At 39.3% G+C, this 23,939-nt stretch overlaps 3 protein-coding genes across 3 annotated transcripts in view; 1 reads left to right on the plus strand and 2 right to left on the minus strand.

Moving 5' to 3' along the window:
* LOC138049030 (outer dynein arm-docking complex subunit 4-like) overlaps window positions 1-2,977 on the minus strand; it is a 14,411-nt gene extending 11,434 nt beyond the window's left edge. Inside the window, exons 1-2 of the mRNA XM_068895141.1 lie at window positions 2,759-2,977; window positions 2,500-2,631 (exon numbers count right to left, since the gene is read on the minus strand). Of these exons, the coding sequence (XP_068751242.1) occupies window positions 2,500-2,631; window positions 2,759-2,878 (252 nt within the window). The 5' untranslated portion in view covers window positions 2,879-2,977. The remainder of the gene's footprint in view (window positions 1-2,499; window positions 2,632-2,758) is intronic.
* A 1,486-nt stretch (window positions 2,978-4,463) lies between these two features.
* On the plus strand, window positions 4,464-19,663 carry LOC138049034 (cyclin-Y-like protein 1-B). The gene is made up of 11 exons (XM_068895145.1): window positions 4,464-4,847; window positions 4,938-4,991; window positions 7,560-7,627; window positions 8,255-8,346; window positions 8,517-8,552; window positions 8,774-8,828; window positions 10,738-10,857; window positions 11,757-11,871; window positions 12,868-12,919; window positions 14,313-14,475; window positions 16,088-19,663. Exons 1-11 carry the CDS (start codon window positions 4,721-4,723, stop codon window positions 16,202-16,204), a joined length of 999 nt encoding a protein of 332 aa, XP_068751246.1. The 5' UTR covers window positions 4,464-4,720; the 3' UTR covers window positions 16,205-19,663.
* Window positions 19,664-20,874: 1,211 nt separating this feature from the next.
* LOC138049033 (alpha-1A adrenergic receptor-like) lies at window positions 20,875-22,142 on the minus strand. The gene has a single exon (XM_068895144.1). It carries the CDS (start codon window positions 22,010-22,012, stop codon window positions 20,996-20,998), a length of 1,017 nt encoding a protein of 338 aa, XP_068751245.1. The 5' UTR covers window positions 22,013-22,142; the 3' UTR covers window positions 20,875-20,995.
* Window positions 22,143-23,939: the final 1,797 nt, after the last annotated feature.

Genomic DNA, 23,939 nt, shown 5'->3' on the forward strand with positions numbered 1-23,939 from the left:
TCAATAATTTCAACAGGTAAGTATGATTATTTTTAACATGGTAGCCATCTTTTCTGAGAATTTGCCAACCGAGCCTCTAACTGACAAGTTCGCGGAAAAATAAGCCTCTATGGATCTCTGTCCTAATGACAGTTGTTTAAGTCAAACAAGGGACATGCATGTAAGCTTCATAAATGTCAGACAAAGTGTACAGGGTCTGGAAGGGTATTCCTGGGACACAGGATTCTATCAAAATGTGGTGCACGATTCAGGAATTGAATGCTTTCCGGGAAGCGGGATTCACCATCTATGAGGAATTCCGGAGGTTACGATTGTTAGAATGCAAAAGGCAACCAATGGCTTTGAGACATTTTTTCCTATAAAGGACTCAAGGTGCATGGTAATACAAGTCTCAAGCGAAGCCAAGTGAAGCTATATGATCCATGGTTTAATATGTGATTCATTTCATTATCAAATATATTTCATATCATACATCAATAGGAGTTTGACACACAGAAACGGGATGCTTCAAAGTACTAGTTATGTGAGCTGTCATGTAATGTAAAGAATGTGTTAATTTGTATGGATTAGTGTGTACATGTATTTCTCGTAAATGATAGTTTAAAATGTAGTTTGTCCACAGATGTTTCTCTGGTTTCTTTATTCTCATCTCCCCATCCGAAAACCTCATTCCCAGGGTCTCAGTGCCTCCCTTGTCATTGAGAAAAGAGACCCTGGTTGCAGCTGGTCAAGTGGCTCCCAAAAATCTGGGTGCTTTTCCAAGTGTGTTATGGGACCTCGCATGTAGGCCTTCTCGTCTGATTTTGTGGCCAGACCATCGAAACATTTCACAGCAAGGTGTTTTATGTACTACACACGGAATTCAACGTAAAAGGCAAAAAATTGTTATCTTATTGCTCGGACGGAACAGAAAATAAACTCGCATTGCGTCGTTCAAATTTCACTTACGCCTGTGTGAAGGTCTGAATTCAAAGTTCCTTGAAAAAGCTCAAAAGCAGTCGAATTGAGAGATAACGAAGAATGCTTAATAGTTTGCAGAGAAAAGGTTTTGTAGTGCAAGAAAGCTAGTGAAACGTTTATCTAATAGTATGGGAAACAATTAACATGTTTGGTGACCAATCAGTCAGTGTCATGTTTATTTGAAAATAATTAATGTTCTGTATCAACCTCAAATCAAACAAGATTGTGCAGGTATTTTATTTTGTTCTTTGGTTTTTGTTTTTCTTTTAAATGTTAAAGAAAGTTATTCTTAAGTAATGCAAGCTTGTACAGCGAGTAGACAGTTTTAACTTATTTATATTATTTTCAACATCTTTGCGTAAATTATCATAATTTGTTATATTTTTTTCCTTTTACTGCACACAGCTTGCTGGTTGGTGTTTACAACATAAATTTGTGAAGTATATTTTTAGCATTGGTAAAATAAGAGACATTTTATCAAGCAAACATAAGGTGTGGTGTATTGTTTTATGATCATAGTGTATGACTTCCGCAAAAGCAACCTGAGTTACTAACGAAATCTTTTTTATGTGTGGCCGTTAATATTCGCCGCACGACATCGAAGGTCTTATTTGGTCGCAAAAGCTCATGTTTTTAGTGTTCATGACCACTTTTTTGGGAATCTCCTGTGGGAATATAACATTTACCTTTTTGAAACTTACATTGTATGGTAATAATTTTTTTTTATGCCTTGTCAAACAAATACGAGTTGGGGGATCAAAATATAACAAAAACATAACCCTACCCCAGTGGAAAAAATGTTTGTCAAGTAGTGCCATTTGACCAGCTGCAACCAGGGTGTCTTCTCAACGACAAGGGAGGCAGAGAAGAGAGACCCTCAGGGAATGAGGTTGCCCACTCGAACCTCCTGTCTTTGCAGCCATGGCACACTGTTTTTTACATAATGCTATTTTTTTTCTCATGCACTATCTATTTTCGGCTCTCATTCAGCAGACGGCAAATCACACTGTCATATTGTGCGCTTTCATCTTAGTGAGGTCTGAACAGCTATTTCTCTTTTTCATTTATATCCTTAAAACTCGCACAAATTGAAAATATCAATCTGAAGGGGCTGCAATGTACAGATTAAATTTTATCAGCTTCTGCAGTTATTGTCTTTTTAAATGTAATTTTTCAAAAAGAAAAAATGGGATTCAGGACAGCGATGAAAAAGTGTGGGATGCGGGATTCTCGTGAGAAAGAAGCCGGAATGCAGGCTCAGGGCGCCCAGACCCTGAGTGTAGATAAAAAAAATTCTTTAAATTAACCATATCAGTTTTGATTTTCTCTGTTTCAGATTATGATAATGAGTATAAGACAAAGAAAAATCAAAATTAAAATGGTTTGAGAAATTTTAAACCAAGAAGAAATTTGAACCACAACTAACATACAGTACATGTACAGAGTTGTAGATTCAAACTCCGTCTCTTTTCTCTTTTTTTAGATATTTTTTTTCTTCATCAGGTATTAAATTTATACTATTTCTCTCAAAGAAAACACCTTTATGTACTCAGGATCTTCTGCCAATGATTCTTCAGCATCTCTTAGAGCTGCATCAGTGTCTCCCAGATGAAGATGGCACTTTGATCGCTGAACAAGACAGGCTTTGTATCCTGGTTGTATTTCCAAGGCCTACACGAATGTTCAATGAAACAAAAGATAACTAAATAAATTACCTCAAATCCCACTTTTACACATTTTGATGAAGAATCGCCCTTTTGCAAGGGGCTTGAATAGCGCAATTATGCAAATAAGTTACCTGTGTATAGCTATCAAGGGCTTTCTTATATTCTCCCTGGTTAAAATGCACATTTCCTTCTGAAAGGTAAGTTGTGGCTGAGCTCTTCGGGCCTTCGAGTTCTTCGTCGTCGTCATACATAGCTGCTAAATCGCTTCTTGATGGTGAGATTGGTGGTGTTTAATATTTTCCTCCAAGAACACGACGAAGTGTAAATATGGCTCCTCGTATGTGGTCGTTAAGGAATGTTGCTAAGTGGAACCCAGTACCTCTCCGGTTAATTAGAAACCGCTGCATTATTTGGCGCCGGCATTTACTTCCGCACTCTTCAAGATCTTGAATATTAATAAGCTATGACCTCGCAGTTATGAACGCAATTTTTGCAATTGCGTTAAGAAGCCTGAAAATTTCAGGACTTCAACGGGGTTTGAGCACCCGTTGGGAGCTGGTCGTTTGTCAGTGGCTTGATAGCTCAAAAATTTCGTTTTATCAACGGAGTTGATAATGTAAATTGGCCACCGTACAGAGATTCTAAAAGCTGACGTTTCGAGCGTTAGCCCTTCGTCATTCGCTCTCACGAAGGGCAAACGCTCGAAACGTCAGCTTTTAGAATCTCTGTACGGTGGCCAATTTACATTATCAACTCCGCTGATAAAACCAAGTTTTTGTATAGTACTTCCCCACCGACGCAGCACCACAGTTTCTTTAGAAAATACCCCCTTCATTCGCTTGATAGCTCAGTTGGTTAGAGCGTCGCACCGGTATCGCGAGGTCACAGGTTCAAACCCCGTTGAAGTCCTGAATTTTTCAGGCTTCTTTACGCAATTGTAAAAATTGCATTCATAACTGTGAGGATCATAGCTTCATTTGATTTCATATCCGCATTTCATATATGATCCATCATACATCATTTCATCGTTGATAAACACTGATACGAAATAGGGAAAAATCCGGAAAAGGCTTTCCAAACATTTTATTCTGAAAACTAGATGACGTTACGTTTCTCTCAAGAACTCAACTCCAAATGACTAAGTTGGCCATATTGAAATTCTTTCGGTCAACCAAGAGAAAATGTCCCAACTCCGCGGGATGGCAAGAACACTCGGGAGCCTACGGGATTGTTCTATGCCATTCCCTATGTTCATCACCATGTTTAAATTTATCGCCACTGAAAATTCAGTTTTATGCTTATCTCAACCCCCCAAGCTTTTCTTCCCAGGGAACATCTCGGCAACATCCTTTCGGTTTCGGTAAGTCTTGGGTTCAAAGGTTCCTCTCGTGGGAGGCCATTCTTCCCTTTCTGGACAATCTGCTTGTACTCTGGGAACCTTGGCCTTGGCTTCCTGTCATTCTTTCTTTATTTTTTTTTTCTTTATTTTATCTTTTTGGTATTTTATCTGGTAAAAGTGGTATTTCATTTAAGATAAAATACCACTGGATTGGATTGCATTGCATTTTATTAAAGATATTGTTTCCCCTGGACTCCGCCCCCCGACCACAATAAACATGAGGGGGGTCTTTGCTGTTTCATATGTGACGTGACTTGGGATAAGTTTTGATTCCTGTTTTCATGTCGTGTCTTTGATAGATTTTGTAAAGTGTGTGTTTTGCCAGTTGGATACGCTACATTAACGAAAGAAGAGTTCATCTCCCTGGGTCTATCGAGAAATTTCGAATTTTACAATCGTGCATGACGTCAAGTTTGGTGCTGGGCCAATCAAAGGGCAAAACCAGATGATTGCAAGTGTTTGTTGTTCGGTCATATTTCCAGTTTATATTGTTCACACATTACTTGATCTGGAAATACGCCTTACAGAGAAACTTTGCTTCAACATGTGGACATTCCGAGGCTTTTCAGAGATGGATTTGAAGCTAGAGATCGGAAAGCAGAAGTGATTAGTGATGTAGCGGCCAAGTTTTGTGGTGGAAAAAACGATTTGACGTGAACGGCAAAGGAGCCACAGATCGATCGCTCAAACTGCGATGGGTAACATTCAATGTTGTGTTCTTCCTTCGCCTCATGGCGGCCATATGGCTAAACATGAGCCTTATGACAGGGCAGGACTTGCTAACGAGTCCTTCGAATTACCACATATCAGCGACAGAGAAGGTACATAGAGATCCTCCAGTGTTTATTGAAGTCCTTCGGCTGTTGGAAATTGAATTAATGATGGTTCTCTCCTCGCTAATTTTGTCGCAGATCTTTCAAATCATAAAGGGACGCTATTTTTGCACAGATCTATGTCAAATCCAGGTATGAAAGCTTAAGAATAATATAATTTTAAATGCTGTCGAAAAGTTTGGGGTACGATCACATCCATGTCACATGTGAGCAGATGTAAGCAAAGTCTTTGTGTAACGCGAATCTATCCCTGGCCGTGGTCGATCGATCGGGCGGAAAATAAGCTCATATGTACAACAGTCGCATTACTTTCAATTAATCTAGTGAATGAAAAGTGTAAGTTAAGAGAACTTCGAGTGCAATTTTAGGAAACGTTTCTTTCTGTCCACATCAGCTTCCCCGCAGGAAACATCATGCTAATTCATCCATGCGTTACAGACTGTATGACTTCTATTCTTCTTTATAATCTTCTGAAACAATGGAATTAAATGGTGGAATGGTTTATATCAAAATCCTGCTTTACCTTGGACCTTAACTACATTATTTTAAAATTATTGGGTCATAAATTAAAATTCAGTATAATTCTTCCAGTTGTTTTATAATATGCTTCATCAATGAGCCCCTGAATTTTAACACCACACATTATAAGTCAAGCATACTTAGATTAATTGTATTGTATATTGCGATACTAAAATGTCTGGACGATCATTTAACTGGAAGTGGCATTGTTGGCTCTTTACAAGTAATTCCTGGTGAACATGTACTATACCTCAAACTCTTAGCAGAGGCTCTCAACCACTGCTTTGCATTTACACCAAGACATAACTATAAGCATAACCACAAGCATGAGCATTAAGAATTACGGTTGATTCACCCGAAAGCCTTTTCGCCCGATGGAGATTCACCCAAAGCGAAAGACGATTCGCCCGATGGTACCAATCAACGATAATAATAATTACTATTGGTTTGAGAAATGAATGTTCATAATTTTAGTTATATATATATATATTTCGCCTTTATACTTATTTATTTAATTTATTTTTTATATGTATTTTATAATTATTCTGTGCACAGCTTCAATGTAAATAAGTGTCAACTTTTTGAATTCCGTGTATAATAAAGTTATTATTATAATTATAACCTTACAACAGGGAACGTGAATGTCGCTTATTGATTTTTCAATTATTTGCGAAAGATTCCTTATTTCATTTTGTGCCGGTTTGAAAGAAAGTGTCATCAAATGTTCTGATCAAGTAAACTAGACGCCTCACGAGCGTAAACTGGGTTGCCTGTGGTACTTGTTACGCAGAAATAGAGGGTACTGAGTTGGTTGGTGTGGAACTGCAGCATTCCAGTTAATTTTTTCAATTGGGGGGTCATTTAGACCATTAAAGGGAATTTGGAAAACTAAATTCCCAAACTATGGTTTGGGAAACAAACGCAACTGTGATAAGATTTTGTTTACGTTGCTTTGGTTAATCATTCATTTGAGGACATTGGCATGTTGTTATGGAAAAAGGTGATGGAAAGTTTGCGTCTAACCTCACCTTACCCGTTGAACAAAGAAGAGCCTGTTTGCGTGCTAGGTAATGTTAAATTCTCCCTTATTTATTGGTTTCATGTTATGATTGTTGTTGTGTACCAATTTAAGTCAATTAAATATCGTAGGGCAAATCATCTGTATTCCAGGCACATAGCTGTTGGGCGAATAGGCTTTTGGGCAAAACATCCGGATACCAGCATAAACAGCGTAAACTGGGAGTGACAAACAGGCTGTCAGTACATGTATAAGAAAAAGGGATTTTTTTCTCCATTTTCTTATGGTTATACTTGAATGCTTATGTCATGTTAATAATATTTTGTAAACTGGGTGCGACATAAACAGAAGCATAATAATAATTATTATATAAGACCGAGGTGTCAGCTGTTTTTTATGTCAGCGGATATTCAAGAATACGATGCCATCCAAAGGTACTGGTTTTTTTTTTCTGAGGAAAAACTTGCTGAGGTAGTTCACAACTATCCCTGCAGCCTTTATGGCAAATGGTCAGATGAAGTATTCGGAAATAAAATTCTTGGTCCACCAGTTGTAGTTCCCATACCAGATTAGGGGCGCTTTCCATTTGACAGAACTGTCCGGCCAGACCAGGCATTTGGAAGGACTAACTCTACAACGCCTTCAAATTAACACTCTTCGAGGATGATGTTCACTCCTCAGGAAGAATGCGAGGGATTTTCATGCAAGTGTTCCTTCAAATTGTTGCATTTTCTTTGCAAACTGATGGGTCTGGCTGGCCAGTTTTGATAAAAGGAAAGCGCCCTATGAAAGTGTCCTTGTTCTTTCCTCTTTTGGGAAATATCCCTTAGGGATAGATTTTTGCCTAAATAGACTAAGTGTAATTTTTTTGCATTTTGCATTATCTTGCTTCTTGGTCAGCCACCAGTGTTGTCTCTAAACTTTTGGATATAGGTTTCAGCTCAAAGCTCTAGTCCTTGGAGCTATATACCCTGCATTCGATCAAGGAGTACTTATCAAAATAAGGTGTGAACCTACATACAATCTATCTCTGAGTGGATGAGGTGAGCGTTGACCTGACTCCAAGGCAAAGAGTCCAGAGGCTGAAACCACAACCCTACTACACCAGGATCTTTGTAAAGTGTGCATTATCAGTTGTTAATTTGAGATCTTATTGTATCCAGGTAACAGTGGAACTTTTCCAGGAAAGCGCACAATGTCAACAGGAAGTGAAAAAAGAAATGGCATTGGGGTAAAGGCTGATCTCTTGCATCACTACAGTGTAGATATAATTGACAACAGCCGTTCATTTCTATGGCTTTTTTGTGGCATTAAGACATGTTGCGGCATTATGAGGAATTCATAATTATAAAAATGAATAACGTTTATGTCATGCTTAGATTTCTTTGTACTGTGCTAGGCGACACAGTTGAATGCACCTTGCAATCATAACAATACATATTAAATAAAAATGAGAAAAAACATATAATAATAATTTACTACACTACCAACTAAAATTAAAAAGCTTTCCTAATGAAGAGAAGTTTAACAGCTAACATTGTTCACTTTCTTAATTACTACAAAAACCAACGATCTGTGGGGTGGGTGGGAATTTACGCATCTCTGCGCTGCCTACTTTCATATGTAAATAGTTCAAATTCTTAAGATGTATTAGCAGAACTGAGAAATTCTTTTCCCATGGCTGCTGCTGAACGCCTTTACAAGATGATGATTTTATGTATTTTTGGTTACTGTGATGTGGCCTAGCACAGGTGTGGTAAAGTTAACTCTCAGACTGATGTACTCGAGAGTTTACAGCTTAGAGCTGCGAAGTTACAGTAGTGTTTAGAGATATTTAGCATCATTTCTTTTTTACTAGGGCACTCTTACAAGGAAATTTAGTTCCTGCTCAACAATTTTTCTTGATGACAGCACTGTTAGTCAGCCAAATCTGAAATCTACAATCAAATGGTAAATGTGATTCTGTTTTTGCTTACAGTTAGTCACAGTGATTAAATGACATACTTTGTTCTGTGCCTAGAAAATAGATGAGAAGTAAATGGCAAAAAGTATCACAATGCAAAGTATCACCATAGAAAACTATAAGGCTTTCCCTTATTGCATTTTTCCTTTTTTTTCAGTGTGGCATTAGCAATATATTACCATATAAAAAACCGGTGAGTGAAATGTTCTGTCTATTTTTAAAAATAATGATTGCAAGAAATTTGAAAAGGTTCAATGGTGGTTTCAACTTAACTTCAAACTTTTAATCAGACCAGCCTAGATCCCTTTTGGACTCAGATCCTTAGGAAGTGTGATAATTTCTAGAGCCAAAGTGCTAAAATTCTGCATTTATAATCAATAATATTATTATTTTGAATGCCTCTTTATATTACAGAGATAGAGAAGTAAGATCTCTCGACATATTTGATGAAAAAGCTCATCCTTTAACGGTAAGAAAATCAGGGATTAATCTTACATCCCAGCTTGTTATTTTGCTCTTTCACTGAATGGTGTTTAAACAGGCATTACAAAGCCACGAAACAGCGAGGCATTAAACACCAAAACACCATTCGCATGTATGACCCCACCATACATTTCAAGAATACTAACTCACGAAGGTTGGATTTGAGATTAAATATTGTTTTAGGCCTAATTCCTAAAACGTTATTGCTTCTTATCTCAGTGTTAATTTTAATCCTGATCTTAATTCAATGAATAGGAGCAATAATGTTTTAGGCCTAATTAGGCCTAAATAAAAACTATTTAATTAATCACAAAATCCTGGCTACCTTTGTCAGTTAGTATTCAATATATGGTGTGATCATACATGGTGTTTTGTTTCTCTGTTTTGTGGTTTAGTAATGTCCATAAACTCCTTGGCACAGTTGTTCGAAAGCCAATTAACTTAACCCAGGATAAGCAGAAAGTTTTGTTTCGTGTTTTCAACTTTTTGGTGAAAGTTTCTTTTGCTTATTTCTCTTTTTCAAGATTGGCTTCTTCTAATGTAAAGTTTTGCCGATTATCGAACAGCAATAAACTCCTTGGTTAATTTCAATCTGGGATTAGACAGTGTTAATCTGCTTTTGAACAACCGGGCCTTTTGGCTAAGTTTGGGACCAAGTATCTGAAAGGTGACTTACGCAAGAAGATTCAACATGGCAAAACCATGCATATAGTGTGTGATACATGTAACTAAATGTATAATAGTTGGTTCTTTCAGACTGCATTTTATGTCACATTGGTGAAGCAGGAGCAAATGGGAATAACATCAGCATATGTTTAAAAAAATTAATGTTGGGTTGGCTTTGTGTAAATTATGCTTCCAAACAGCATTTTGTATGGTTTTGACCTTGTGTAACTGTCTAGATTTGGAACTGGGTTTGTGTAAATGCTGTTGTTGCAGTTGTTGTTTAATGATTTGTCAAAGTCCGGTAATATATGCAAGAAGACACTAGGCCCCTATTAATGCTTTAATTGGATACTCCTAAAACAAAAGAGACCATACTGTACTTGGAGAGTAGCTGGATGTAATTTACTGAGAATCTACTTAACAAATAGATTCCATGTTGCCGTGCGTCTGTTCAGTAATAGATCACATGTACACATGACGTCAAAATGTGGTAAGAACAAAAAAGTGGCACACGAGGCGATAGCCGAGTGTGTCACTGATGTTCTTACCACATTTTGACGTCTTCTGTGATCTATTACTGAACAGACCCACGGCTACATGGAATCTATTTGTTTTATATAATGAAGAATTAAACTTTATTCGCATAAAAGCTGATGGTGGCGTCAATCGTGCGTCTGTCCTCTAATAGATCATAGGCAAGAACCAATCAAAATGTGAGAATAATGTGGGTTATTATATACATTGTATTGAGAGGAGGGAGAAAAAACCGGAGTACTTGGAGAAAAACCCGTGGGGCTGATTGAGTTCAACTGAAGGTCAGCTCACGTATGACCTCATGCCCAAGGCCAGGGTTGAATGCTGGTGACAGAGGTGGGACGCTTGCTAACCTGCGATCAGGCTCTATTTTTGTTACACGAGGGGATGAAGAAATGAAAAATGTAGCGAGCACTGACATAGGAGGACATGAAGCGATGCTCAATTTGGCCTGATCGCTGGTTAGAGGCATGGTTGATAACTGCAAAGCCACCCTTACTCTCATATAGTGGTAATTATAATGGTGAGATTACCTGGAGAAAAGCCTCCAAATCATGTTGAGATCAACTGAAACTCAGCCTGCATGTAATTGCCGAGGTGGTAGGGGCAGATGATGATCACTATGCCGGCCAGACTGCCCAAAACATTGTGGTCGCAGCTTCACTGACTGCCGTTACTTTCTCTCTTATTTAAAGCATGACCCTGTTCCAGATTACTACGACAGAGTTGATCCAGAACACAGACACATCTACAAGTTTATCAAAACTTTATTTCATGCTGCTCAACTCACTGCAGAATGTGCAATAATTACTCTAGTAAGTCATAATTAACAGATTACATCTCCAGTTGATCTTATAAAGAATAAATAGAGTGTGATATTAAGAATGAAGGGGTTATAGTTTCATAAGAAACTGTGGTGCTGTGCCAATGGGGAGAGAAACACATACTTTTGGTTGTATCAAACAAGTAGATAAATGGAAAATATATAAAAGCGGAGCTCCCAGGTTATTTACATGACTGTATTCTTACAATAAGTTAACCTGGCTTGAACCATTGATCCAATCAAGACCCAGTACCTGGTCAGCGGCCAACTTAAAAGAAACAGCTGATCTCAGTGAACACATATGAGCACATATGGTCATGTGATAATGGTCACATTGGCTTACATGGAGGGGTGGACGGTCGTCTGGTCTTACAGTGACCAAACCAAATTTTTTCGCACAGATGGGTTACCATATTTTCTTACCCATGGTGCTCCACACATGCGCCCGGAACTCTGCTATTAAACACTGTAAGAAGATTATTTAGCTAATGTTTGGAACAATAGTTTTTCATCAGCCATTTGTTAGATTAGCAAGCTCATTAGTGCTTTTTCAGCCCTTGGAGCAGAGGCCCTTTCAATCTTTTGGTTTCTAGTAGACTAGTTTCTGTAAGTGATATATGGAGAAAATAGTCATGGGGAATAAGACAGTTAAAAATTGGCACGCTGTTGTAAATTTCAAAAATATTGTCTTGATTATTGATTGGGCGCAAAATTTAAAAAACGGTTTTGTCAAGTCAAAACTGGACTGACTCATCCATTTCTTTGGATGAGCGGAAAATCAAAAAAAGCGAAGCGGTTGGCAGAGGTCCAGGCTTCCTTTTCCCGACTTATCCAAGAAGGTCGAAGGGCCTCTGCTCACAGGGTAGCCTTTCCATTGACTTTGCTCCTCAGGTGTATCTTGAGAGACTTTTAACATATGCTGAGATTGATGCATATCCTGGAAACTGGAAAAGAATTCTGCTTGGTGCTATTTTATTATCCTCCAAAGTGTGGGATGATCAAGCAGGTAATTATTGACCATACATCTCCTATGGCTTCAAGAGGTAGTTACCTTTTACTAACCAAGGCTGAATCCCATGCTGTAAGTTACTGCCCTCATTCTTTCAAGTTTGTACAAGGGCCTAAAAAAACCCCAAAGATCCCTTAGTAACTGTACAGTCTGATAAAACAAGTTAGTAAGATCTTTATTACACCTTGCTTGTGACTCTCAAATAATGTTGCTTCAATGGGAAAGCCCACTGTTTAAAACCAATTGCAACAGGGCTGCATGTGAGAGTCAGAGATTGCGATCTGCTAAAATATCACTAATCCTAGGGGTTGCACCTTCTAAGAGATATAAGAGTATCACGCATATACAGTATTTGGAAATATAGTCTTCAGAAATAGGAAAACTGAAAGAGGTTTTCTCATTGTAGTTTTGCTGTCTTTGGATAAAAGCCCACATGATCTAAGGGGTGGGAGGTGCTTTAGAATAATGACCAATTTTCAAGCCTGACTTCCTTGGGCAGGAGGTTCCTTGAAGATCACTCACTGGGAAGATTGACCAGCTATGTATATCATTTTTGCCATGACTTTGTCTGGCTGTGTTTATCTTTTCTACTCACTTTATGGTATCAAAAACATTAAAAGTGCCAAAATACCAAACCCCGACGACTTTTCCTGAGCAGAACGTTATTGTAACTTGAGGAAAGTGCAGAACAACATGGGGTATTGCCAAAGGGTCACTTATCTTGATATTAGAGAGCTTAAAATAAGCACATTGCATTTTTAGAGCCATGAATGACAGCCAGCTTATTGCATGTCAAGACAGAAGTCTCTTGCAAATTTTGAAACTTATTATCTCTAATAGTGAAAAAATATGTGATCGTGTGAAGACAAGTTAAAAACATATCTCCTTCAAACCAGCAACTTCACATCAAAAAATAATGTGTGACTCATGGGATGATTTCAGTACTTCCATTTAACAATTTTGCCCAACAATCTTTCTTTTGTTTCTCAACAGTGTGGAATGTAGACTATTGTCAAATTTTAAAAGATATAACTGTTGAAGACATGTAAGTATTTAGGAAATCCCTCTGCTGATTAACACTGTAGCTCCATACAGTACAGTATGTAATAGTGCTAATGGCTTTAAAAAATCTTTGTCAGTTCTCAATAAGATGCATGCTCTTGTGAATATGATATGATCCCAAGTTTGGGAATCGAACGCAGGTCACATTGGTGGATGGTGAATGTTCTTATTCTCCTGTACGAGAGCCTCACCGGTGGCTCAGTTGGTTGAGCACCGGGCTGTCACCCAGGAGGTTGTGAGTTCAACTCCGGCCGGACCAACACTCAGGGTCTTTAAATAACTGAGGAGAAAGTGCTGCCTTTGTAATTACATCTGCAAATGGTTAGACTCTCTAGTCTTCTCGGATAAGGACGATAAGCCGGAGGTCCCGTCTCACAACCCTTGTTCATTAACTCTGTGGGACGTTAAAGATCCCACACACTATTCGAAAAGAGTAGGGGACAGTGTTCCCGGTGTTGTGGTCTGACCTTTCCAGTATGTGGTCGGCTTGGCAGGATTAGCTTTAAGGGCTTCCGTGTGAATGAGACCACAACTGTGTATAACAGCCAGAAGTCAGGCTACTTAGCCAAGTGCTGGAGCCTCACTCAAACTCAAGCTCACTCAAGCTCAAGCTCACACGCCCTGCGGAATTTTCGTTCCCAGATCCCATCATTTTCCTTAGCCGGCGGGGCTTTCTTACGAGAACCCATATTCTAGGACTTCCGGAGTTCATATATGAGTCGTCAATAGTACTAAACATGGTGGCGCTCAGAAGCATTACATTTGAAGAGCCAGTCTCGATGTGAAGCTTTTAGTGGCCTCAACTTAGAGAATGTCTCCCTTCGTGTCAAAGAGAAAGAAGCAATAAGTAGTCATGGGTTCCTGGAAATATCGTAGTTTTAAACAAAGACTCTCTGATCCTTTTACCGACCGGCCAGGCCACATCAACCATTTTTAGTTGCGGTTAGAAAGCTAGCCAGTTAAAAAATTTGAATTTCCTGTCATCAGAGCCCCTTGTTTTCTCGTGCCGAGGCCCCGCCGGCAAGAGAAACGATGGGATCTCATAACAAGAATGGCCCTACGAGCGTCTGGGGCGAGTTCGCTACTCTCCCAAGTCTGACTCTTCGTTTTCACCCTTGCTCCAACGCAAAAATACGGCTTTTTTGTGGTGTATACCTGCAATGACTTTTCGCTGAGAGGGTCGTTTGATATCTGCATTTCTAATATGTGGCGTTCAAATATTAATTTTGTTTTGTCATAATTTTCTTGCCATTTTTGTGTGTGTAATTTTATGGATTGCATAAATTATTTGTAAAAATTACTACAATCGCTACAGTCTGTGACAAGGGTGTCAGCCAAGGCCCTATAATCGTATTATCTCTTTTTGTTTTCCTCAGGAATGAATTGGAAAGAGCATTTTTAGAGTTACTACAATTTAATATCAATGTTCCGTCAAGTGTATATGCGAAATATTATTTTGACTTGCGGTCACTAGCCGATGCCAATGACTTGGTCTTCCCTCTTGAACCTCTGAGCAAAGAAAGAGCAAAAAAACTCGAGGTAAGTGTGTGAAATTCTACTCAGTAACAACATCTAGACGAATAATAAAGGAATAGAAACTAATTAAATTCATTTTCGAGAATGGTACCTTAAACCCTAGAAAAACTCTATAATTGTCATTTGCAACTGAGTGAATAGACCTTCTAGAGAGGGCTGTCAAACTGCCGTATCTGGCTGCTGACAAGTGTCACCACCCAGTCTATTGTCTCATTGGTAGAGCCTCCGAACTCAGAACTAGTAATCGGAAGGTCGCACTCGCATTCTTTCCGAGCATCTCCGAGTGACCATCGTAAAATACATCTTTTCTTCTTTCACTCCCCAGTGTTAACGTGTATTATTAAATTTTCGACCTGGGATATTGCATTTTTAGCTTTCTGATAAGCTTAGTCAATCTCGGTTATCAGTCCATATTCCTTTTGACCTAATGTGGAAACTGAATGCGTCAAGTGTTGCCAAGCTGGAAACTGATTGGCTTTAATTACCAAGTGTCCAAGCGTTCAGAATTTCATCCATTCGCGCTGTTGGATTTGAGACTGGCATAGCCAACTCAGCGCTATACGCCTCGTTGGCTATCCAACGCGCGCTCATGGAATAATTGGTGAACATGTCCTTCATTGCAATAGCGAAGATCCTCCTTTTCGAAAATTTGAACTCCGGCAGAGTAGCAGGGCAATTCTCACGTAACCTCGTTTAATGGCCTGGTTCCCACGAGTCTCCTTTTGCTCGGTTGTGGAACATCCGAACTAGTAATCGGAAGTTCGTAGGTTCGAATCCTGCCGAGGCGCATTCGGAATTTTTCCGAGTATCCCCGAGACACCATCGGAAAAATACATCTCTTTGCCTCATTTATCGGACTTATAAACAGCCATCTCCAAAGATCCTTGCAATAGTGAAAAATGCTCCATTTCGACAATTTCAGGCCGAGTGGTACAGCAGCTTAATGGTCATGCGTCCACGAGTCTCCTATAGCTCAGTGGCAAATGGAGCATCCGAACTAGAAATCGGAAGGTCGTAGTTTCGACTCCTGTAAAGGAGCACTTGGATTTTTTTCCGAGTATCCCCGTGTCAACATCGATAAAAAGAGTCGTTTCTTCGAAAGGTTATGCGGAGGTTGTGTACTTTACTCGAGTTTCTGCTGGCATCAGTGGCTTTCAAATCCCGTTGTATCCTCTGGTTTGGATTTGTTTCTGGTTGTCCCGGATTCAACTCTACCACGCTTTGTAAATAGCCAACTAGTTGCTTTCTGCCAGTTGGGGTTCTTAATCATGTTTCTGTTAAGTTAGAATTGTGTCTTTCAGATTAATAAAAAGTGGGGTGCCTGTGAACTAGTTTGATAGTAAAGTGCACTTCGACCATAAACAGCATTTGCATTACATTTTACATCCTTTAATTTCGTGGGTCTCCTGTGAACGCTAGCGAAAGCTCTGAGGGTTTTTTGGGCTTTCTATCGGGCGGGCAGTTATGACGTCGCATTTTCGTTGCGCAAAGGATTCTGCCTCGTGCGACACAAAATTCTGTCGAACGCACTTATTAATCTTTGATTACTCCTAAAAATAATAATAATAATAATAATAATAATAATAATACATCCATTCGTTTTCTTTATCAACAGGCACTATCAGGAACATGCGATGAACGTTTTCGAGATTTAAATACATCGAACTTGTACAGATCCAAAAGTGCCGATGCACTTACGCCACTTCGAAGTAGCATGGCTGTTCTATCCTGATGAATCATTTGCAAGCTTATGCACAAGGTGCATTCTATAGTGGCCAAGGCATTTGTGGGGTCACCTCCGAAACACTTCTGCTTGACGAAAGAATCAGTGAAATGAAATCGGTGACGCAATCTGGAATTTGCGTCAAGCAGTTTCTTAAATGGTATAATACAAGGACGACAACTAACCTCAGTTGGCGTGACAAGCCACAGGACTGGCAAGCCAGGAAGGACGAATTCCCTTCGAAACCCAGACTCAAAGTTACGTTTTAAAGTCGGCTTCATGGTAAACAAATAGCGAGGTGAGACGGGATTGTCTGTAACGCAGTAGCCTGGAAACAGTGGCGGAGCAAACCACTATATGTGTCACGCCATTCATCTTGAATTTTCGGACAAGTGGACATACATTTCTTTTAGAAATGGTTTTGGCAATTAGAGGCATAACGATTCAAGAGATAGTAGTTGGAAAAAATATGTTGCTTATGACGAAGATATTAGAATAGGCCAGGATCCCATCCGTAGGAGTGTATTCCTCCGAATTGACTTCTTGATCGGGCCTTTTGACAGACCTAGTTAATTTTAGAATCGTCCTTCCGGCGAATGACATTCCCGCGGGAGCCCGATGACCAATCACAAGAAACTAACTTGACGTCGTAGCGTCACCGAACCGGATCTGCCTTTGTTTTTTACAGATCTGTTCGTAAAAATACCGTGACATAGGCTTAGTATTGGAGTTGTTTGCTCCTAGTCATGGGCTCCTAAGTAGGCTATATTTTTCGCGCCAGTCGTAAGCCGAATTGAACTTATCCTTTTTAGGCGAAAATTTGGTTTTATGAAACGAGTTCAGTAACCGTTCTTCAGAGCGAATTGCCCAAACGAAGGGCTAACGTTCGAAACGTCAGTTATGGTATTTTTTCATGGTAGCAATTCGCACCATTATCAGCTTTTTTAAATAAAATCAAATTTTCGGGTCTTACGAAGAGCCCATCATCCAAGAGTAAATGAGATTTACCAAAATTGGCCTAGTCCTCATCTGCGTTAGAAAGTTTCAATTTTTAAACCAAGTTTTGCGGGAAAATAAACGATAGACTAATTCAATGTTGTACGCAATTCAAACCCTTTGGAAATAAAACGTTTTTTTTTCCAGATATTTCCGTATCATTTAACTGTGAATGTTACATTGTAATGCAAATATAGTACACAAAGAATCTAAGCCTTGGTACTTCATATACATGAAGTACTTACCAATCTAAGAATCTAACCGCTGACCGGTTGGCTCAATTGGTTGAGCATCGGATTACTGTGTGGAAGGTCGCGGTTTCAACTCCGGCCGGACCAACACTCAGGGTCTTTAAATAACTGAGGAGAAAGTACTGCCCTTGTGATGAAGCGGAGGCAGACTTCATTACCATCACTACCACCCCGGAAGATTTGAATTGGGTACAACATTGAGTAAGGCGATTTGGTCCGTTGTTTGTTTTCCCGCAAGATTTGATTTTAAAGTACTTTTGTGACGATGATTGGGACAAACGTAACCAAATTCTGAAGCCTGGTTTTCACTAGCGACACAAGCGCAAAGCATAAGAGAGCTTATTTCACCGTGAAAACGGGGTTGACGCAAGCATAATGACAAGCACAAGGATCAAGATTTTTCCTTTTTCTTGTGGTTGCGCCTATGCTTGCGTTCGCTTGCGTCGTGTGAAGACGAAACGCAGCAGAAGCACAAGGAAATTATCTTCGTCTGGTCAGTTGATTTTGATACTTATGTCGATGTTCGTTTTCACTAGAATAAGCTACTTATGCTGGTGCTTGCGTCGCTAGTTAAAACCAGGCTTTACTCTTGGGTAATAGACTCTTGGTCTTACTCTACCACTTACGCAGCACTAACAGTTTCGTTGGAAAATAACCCATTCACTTATTTTTAAGCCGAAATATGAATTATGTCAGTAGACGTGTTCATTAACCAACCACACATAAACGGTCGTTTTGAAAAAATATTTATCACTCCTTGCGATATGGATCGCAAGATGCTAAATTTCGACTGCACACTGCTTTCCTAAATCAGGCATTAAGGTCGAAGATGGCCTTTACGTGTCAGAAGACCACAGCCCAGAATTGTCGATCTCCTCTCATGTGACCTTAGCCCATTAGTTTACTGTATTACCTAGATTTAGGAGAGTATTTTCAAGTGTTTATAAATTCTGAGAATTTAATTTTCAATGCCAAAAGAAAGATTTTCAGTCAGTCGTTTAAACGATGTCTGTCTCACAGAACCTTTTTAGAGTTGCCTTCGTGTTTTTTTTTTGTTAAATTTATGCATTTGACGTAAAAGTAGACATTGTTCGTTGATTGGCTGAAAGACACAATACTCTGTCGAAAGGCTGTTCAAAGCAAAGATATCTTTTAGAGTGGAAGTATAAGTATCATATTTATTCCCATATAATCCATTTGTGAGTTAGCCCTGGTAATGAATATTGGCCCCCGCACTGGAGTGAATTGGCCGAAGCGGAAAATACCATAATCTTTTTGTTTGCTTTTCCAAATTTCGAATAAGCATTGTTTTTGTTTTCTCTTAGGACAATTGTTAGTCCCAAGAGAAACTGAAAGCAATGCTTATGCAAAATTTGGGGGGACAAACAAAGAATATTATGGTATTTTCGGACTCGGCCAATTAGATAAGAGTGTTTCTCTCTCAACCCAGTACTGTCACACAATGGACTTTTTTATACACTACGCGCGAAAACAAAGGAAGAGCTGCTACTTTAACCAATCAGGAGAAGCCATGTCACATGTGACTGCGTCTTCCATGTTTTTTCAGGGACATGACAACAAATTTTCGCGGGAACGGGTATTTTAAAAATAGATTCATTTGTGACCGTGCTGGGGAGCCCATCCATGCCGTAAGAACACTCTTATCTAATGCACTCTTGGTTCACAAAAGTACAAGTCAGGGCTTTTTCCTGCCCTTATGTGGGGCTCTCAGGTCAGATAACCTGAACAAAGCTTTCCTCTGTCATGGTGTGGGGCCCATTTTCATTCCTTTGGCTAACGCTCAGGTGAAGTACACGGGAATAAAGACCGCATCTAAAATTACACTCTCAGTGATAGCTCTGTTTAAATAAAGGTCAGTGCTATGCGGCCAACGTTTGGATAAACGAACCTCTTCTCGTTACTTGATCTGTTCAGAATATAGACTTTGAGAAACAGTGATATCCAAAACATACTCAAAACAGTTGTGTCTTATTGTTCTATACCGGCTCCTATCTCCCGTTCCTTTCACCTGGATCCTTTTGTTACGTAGAGCAGCAGAGCATCTGGTTTAAACAAGTGGTATGCAGCTGAAATTTTGCAGTCTATACGAAGAGTGAATACATACATCTTTTCTTCTACACAAACTTGTACGCAACAGATAAGAGCCTCTAAGGTCTGTTACTGGTCCTATAGATAAATCAACATTTTTTACACGGGAAAATCTGTGTCTGCAAGTATGGTCTCACCAATATGTGTCCCTTATTTTCTAAGGGTTGCGTTTACACTTACGACGGAAGCATAGGCACAAGTAACTTACGTGAACTCAGGAGCTAATTAACAACAAGTTAATGCGCATGCGTATATTGCTTTCACTTTGACTTGCATCGCTTATGTGAACCGGCACTGGATATTGAAAGTGCTTTGAAAGTGGATTCTCTGGTGACGAATGCCTGTGATATCCGTGGGATTTAAATTGGCCCTTGTTGCCTCGTTCAAGATAAAATATTCTTTTGAATTTTAAGCTTAAGAACGAGGCATCAAGGGCTAATTTGAATAAAAACAAAAGAATATTTAAATGGCGGCCATTTTGGAATAAGGTGTATAGAGCGGTTTTCAATAGATGGTTTTCAATCACGCGATGAGACGGCCATGTTGCACAAAACAATAGCAAATTATGGCTCATGTTTTGCATTATAAAGTCAAATTCTCACAAGACTTTTTTCTCTATTCTTCTGTGCACCAACATGGCCGCTGTGACGTCAGATGAAAACCATGTTTTTGGTGTCGTAAAACAAATACCAAAGTAATTACTTCGACCAATCACAGCGGGTACAAACAACGCAATGAACCAATCCAAATTCGTAGCAATTCCATGTAGTACTTTGCTCGCGTGCAAGTCGCGATTGGTTTTGGTTATCCTTTTCATTGGTTGATAATCTGGCGCGAGATTTTTAAACTAATAACTAAGCGTAGTAATTGCAATCACGTAGTTACTTTCGACAGTAATTTGAAAACTGCTCTAACTGGTAGTGCCAACCAATTTGTAGTTTAATTCGCCCAAACTGTACAGCGTCAACAAGATGGAGGAAGTGCGAAATACTTGTGAATCAGTGCGTAATGTTATATTTTGAAGTGACGTTTTCGTTACCGTAGCCGTCGTCGTTTCTTGAACTCCCTATTGCGGGCGACGAAGGAGTACGACTTTTAATCTGGCTGGCGACATAAATATTAACAGCCATCAAAGTCGAGATTTTCCGGAAATATCCCAATCGCCCTGCTCGTTCCAAAACAACTGTTGTCAATCTATAGCGCCTTTTGATGGACCAATATCACAGACATTTTACGATTTAGCATCGCTCTCTGTAAGCCCTCTAATTAGCGCGTAGAACGTAAGAACATTCTCATCTTATCCATTCAGTCTTTCTAGACTTGAAGGCTATTCGACTCTTCCACACTTTGCAACGTACCGTTATTTCTAATATAATACATGCACATGATGACTTACTGCGAGAATGTGTGCTTTTGGCACCAGGTTACCGTGCTTGTCAGCGGTTTACCTTCTGACGGTAAAACTGGGGTGAACTTTTCCGATTTCAGGGGTAATTACTTCTTCCCTCTTGATGTGCAACAGCTTTCTGAAAGCTGTTCTGAATTCACTGCTAGCAAACGCATAAAGAAGCGGGTTTAATGAAGAATGAAGGTATGCGAGCCAGCAAGCCACAGTGTCAGCGATCTCAAGAGCGCAGTGTACAGTTCCATTATTCCCCACAATCATGAAGTTAATGATTTCAAACGGCAACCAGCAAAATACAAAGCAGAGGACAACAATCCCAAGCGTTTTTGCTAGTTTCAATTCCCGCGCAAATTTCTTGTTACTGCTACTTGTTGGAGCATTTGAAACAGATAACGTAAGCGCCGCAAGTCGCTTTGTGTGCTGCTTGGCGATGAAGTATATCTTGGAGTACAAAATGATCATGATAGTGAATGGAGAAAGAACATTTCCAATGAGGAGGAAACTATAAAAATAGGGATTTAAATCGAAGCTGTACATTTCGTTTTGAGGCGGCTCTAGGAGACAAAAGATTGAAATTCCAATGCCAAAGGAATATGCCCACACACAAGCAATCATGACTTTGTTAAGTTCTGGAGTCATCCATAGTTGATAACGGAGCGGATAAACCACTGCTAAGAATCTATCGATGCTTATCGCTGTCAGGTTCAACACAGATGCAGTTAGAAACAGAAAAAAGAGCGAATTCCACAAATTACAAAGGACACCACCCAATGTCCAACGAGGAAAATTTATCCAGTAGATAATATCGAACGGCAACACCAACAGAGCGATCATGATGTCCGACAAGGCCAGGCTAAAGATAAATGTTTCTGAATATGACAGCAGACTGGAGAATTTTACACTCGCTATGCACACGAGCGTGTTCCCAAATAAACATGAAATCACTACGAAAAACATGAACACCAAACCTGAAATTGTGAAGGCGAGTCCGTGGTTTTCTTGGCAAAAAATAGAATCCAAGTCCTTGTTATATGTTAGTTGTGAAGTGTTATTCATTTTCGCAATGGGAAGCCGACTCTCCGTTTTCGTCTTTCCAAGAAACTCTGGAAACTGAAGCCTTAACTTCAGGGCAAGGAACAAATGGGAGAAGGCTCAATATATATCATCATTTCTTTTTCACATGACGTTTAACTGAGAGATACTTCCTTTTTAACGATTCTTCTCACGTATCCCACTTCAGAAGACGAAATAAACGCTCAAACACAATTAAATACCGCAAAAAATTATTAGTAAATCACAAGCAAATTAGAAACTAAAAGCTCATGTTCTAAAGGGGAAAGAAGAAAAAACGTGAATGAATGTGAACGTTTTTTTATTTGACATTTATCTATCAAATGATCTAAATTTTGAATTGCCCTAACGAAGGGCTAACGTTTGAAACGTCAGTTATGGTATGTTTTCATGGTAGCAATTCGCACCATTATCAGCTTTTTTAAATAAAATCAAATTTTCGGGTCTTACGAAGAGCCCATCATCCAAGAGTAAATGAGATTTACCAAAATTGGCCTAGTCCTCATCTGCGTTAGAAAGTTTCAATTTTTAAACCAAGTTTTGCGGGAAAATAAACGATAGACTAATTCAATGTTGTACGCAATTCAAACCCTTTGGAAATAAAACGTTTTTTTTTCCAGATATTTCCGTATCATTTAACTGTGAATGTTACATTGTAATGCAAATATAGTACACAAAGAATCTAAGCCTTGGTACTTCATATACATGAAGTACTTACCAATCTAAGAATCTAACCGCTGACCGGTTGGCTCAGTTGGTTGAGCATCGGATTACAGTGCGGAAGGTCGCGGTTTCAACTCCAGCCGGACCAACACTCAAGGTCTTTAAATAACTGAGGAGAAAGTACTGCCCTTGTGATGAAGCGGAGGCAGACTTCATTACCATCACTACCACCCCGGAAGATTTGAATTGGGTACAACATTGAGTAAGGCGATTTGGTCCGTTGTTTGTTTTCCCGCAAGATTTGATTTTAAAGTACTTTTGTGACGATGATTGGGACAAACGTTACCAAATTCTGAAGCCTGGTTTTCATTAGCGACACAAGCGCAAAGCATAAGAGAGCTTATTTCACCGTGAAAACGGGGTTGACGCAAGCATAATGACAAGCTCAAGGATCAAGATTTTTCCTTTTCCTTGTGCTTGCGCCTATGCTTGCGTTCGCTTGCGTCGTGTGAAGACGAAACGCAGCAGAAGCACAAGGAAATTATCTTCGTCTGGTCAGTTGATTTTGATACTTATGTCGACGTTCGTTTTCACTAGAATAAGCTACTTATGCTGGTGCTTGCGTCGCTAGTTAAAACCAGGCTTTACTCTTGGGTAATAGACTCTTGGTCTTACTCTACCAATTACGCAGCACTAACAGTTTCGTTGGAAAATAACCCATTCACTTATTTTTAAGCCGAAATATGAATTATGTCAGTAGACGTGTTCATTAACCAACCACACATAAACGGTCGTTTTGAAAAAATATTAATCACTCCTTGCGATGTAGATCGCAAGATGCTAAATTTCGACTGCACACTGCTTTCCTAAATCAGGCTTTAAGGTCGAAGATGGCCTTTGCGTGTCAGAAGACCACAGCCCAGAATTGTCGATCTCCTCTCATGTGACCTTAGCCCATTAGTTTACTGTATTACCTAGATTTAGGAGAGTATTTTCAAGTGTTTATAAATTCTGAGAATTTAATTTTCAATGCCAAAAGAAAGATTTTCAGTCAGTCGTTTAAACGATGTTTGTCTCACAGAACCTTTTTAGAGTTGCCTTCATGTTTTTCTTTCTGTTAAATTTATGCATTTGACGTAGAAGTAGAACATTGTTCGTTGATTGGCTGAAAGACACAATACTCTGTCGAAAGGCTGTTCAAAGCAAAGATATCTTTTAGAGTGTAAGTATAAGTGTCATATTTATTCCC

This window comes from Montipora capricornis, chromosome 5 (assembly GCF_036669925.1).
Source record: "Montipora capricornis isolate CH-2021 chromosome 5, ASM3666992v2, whole genome shotgun sequence".
NCBI lineage: Eukaryota > Metazoa > Cnidaria > Anthozoa > Scleractinia > Acroporidae > Montipora > Montipora capricornis.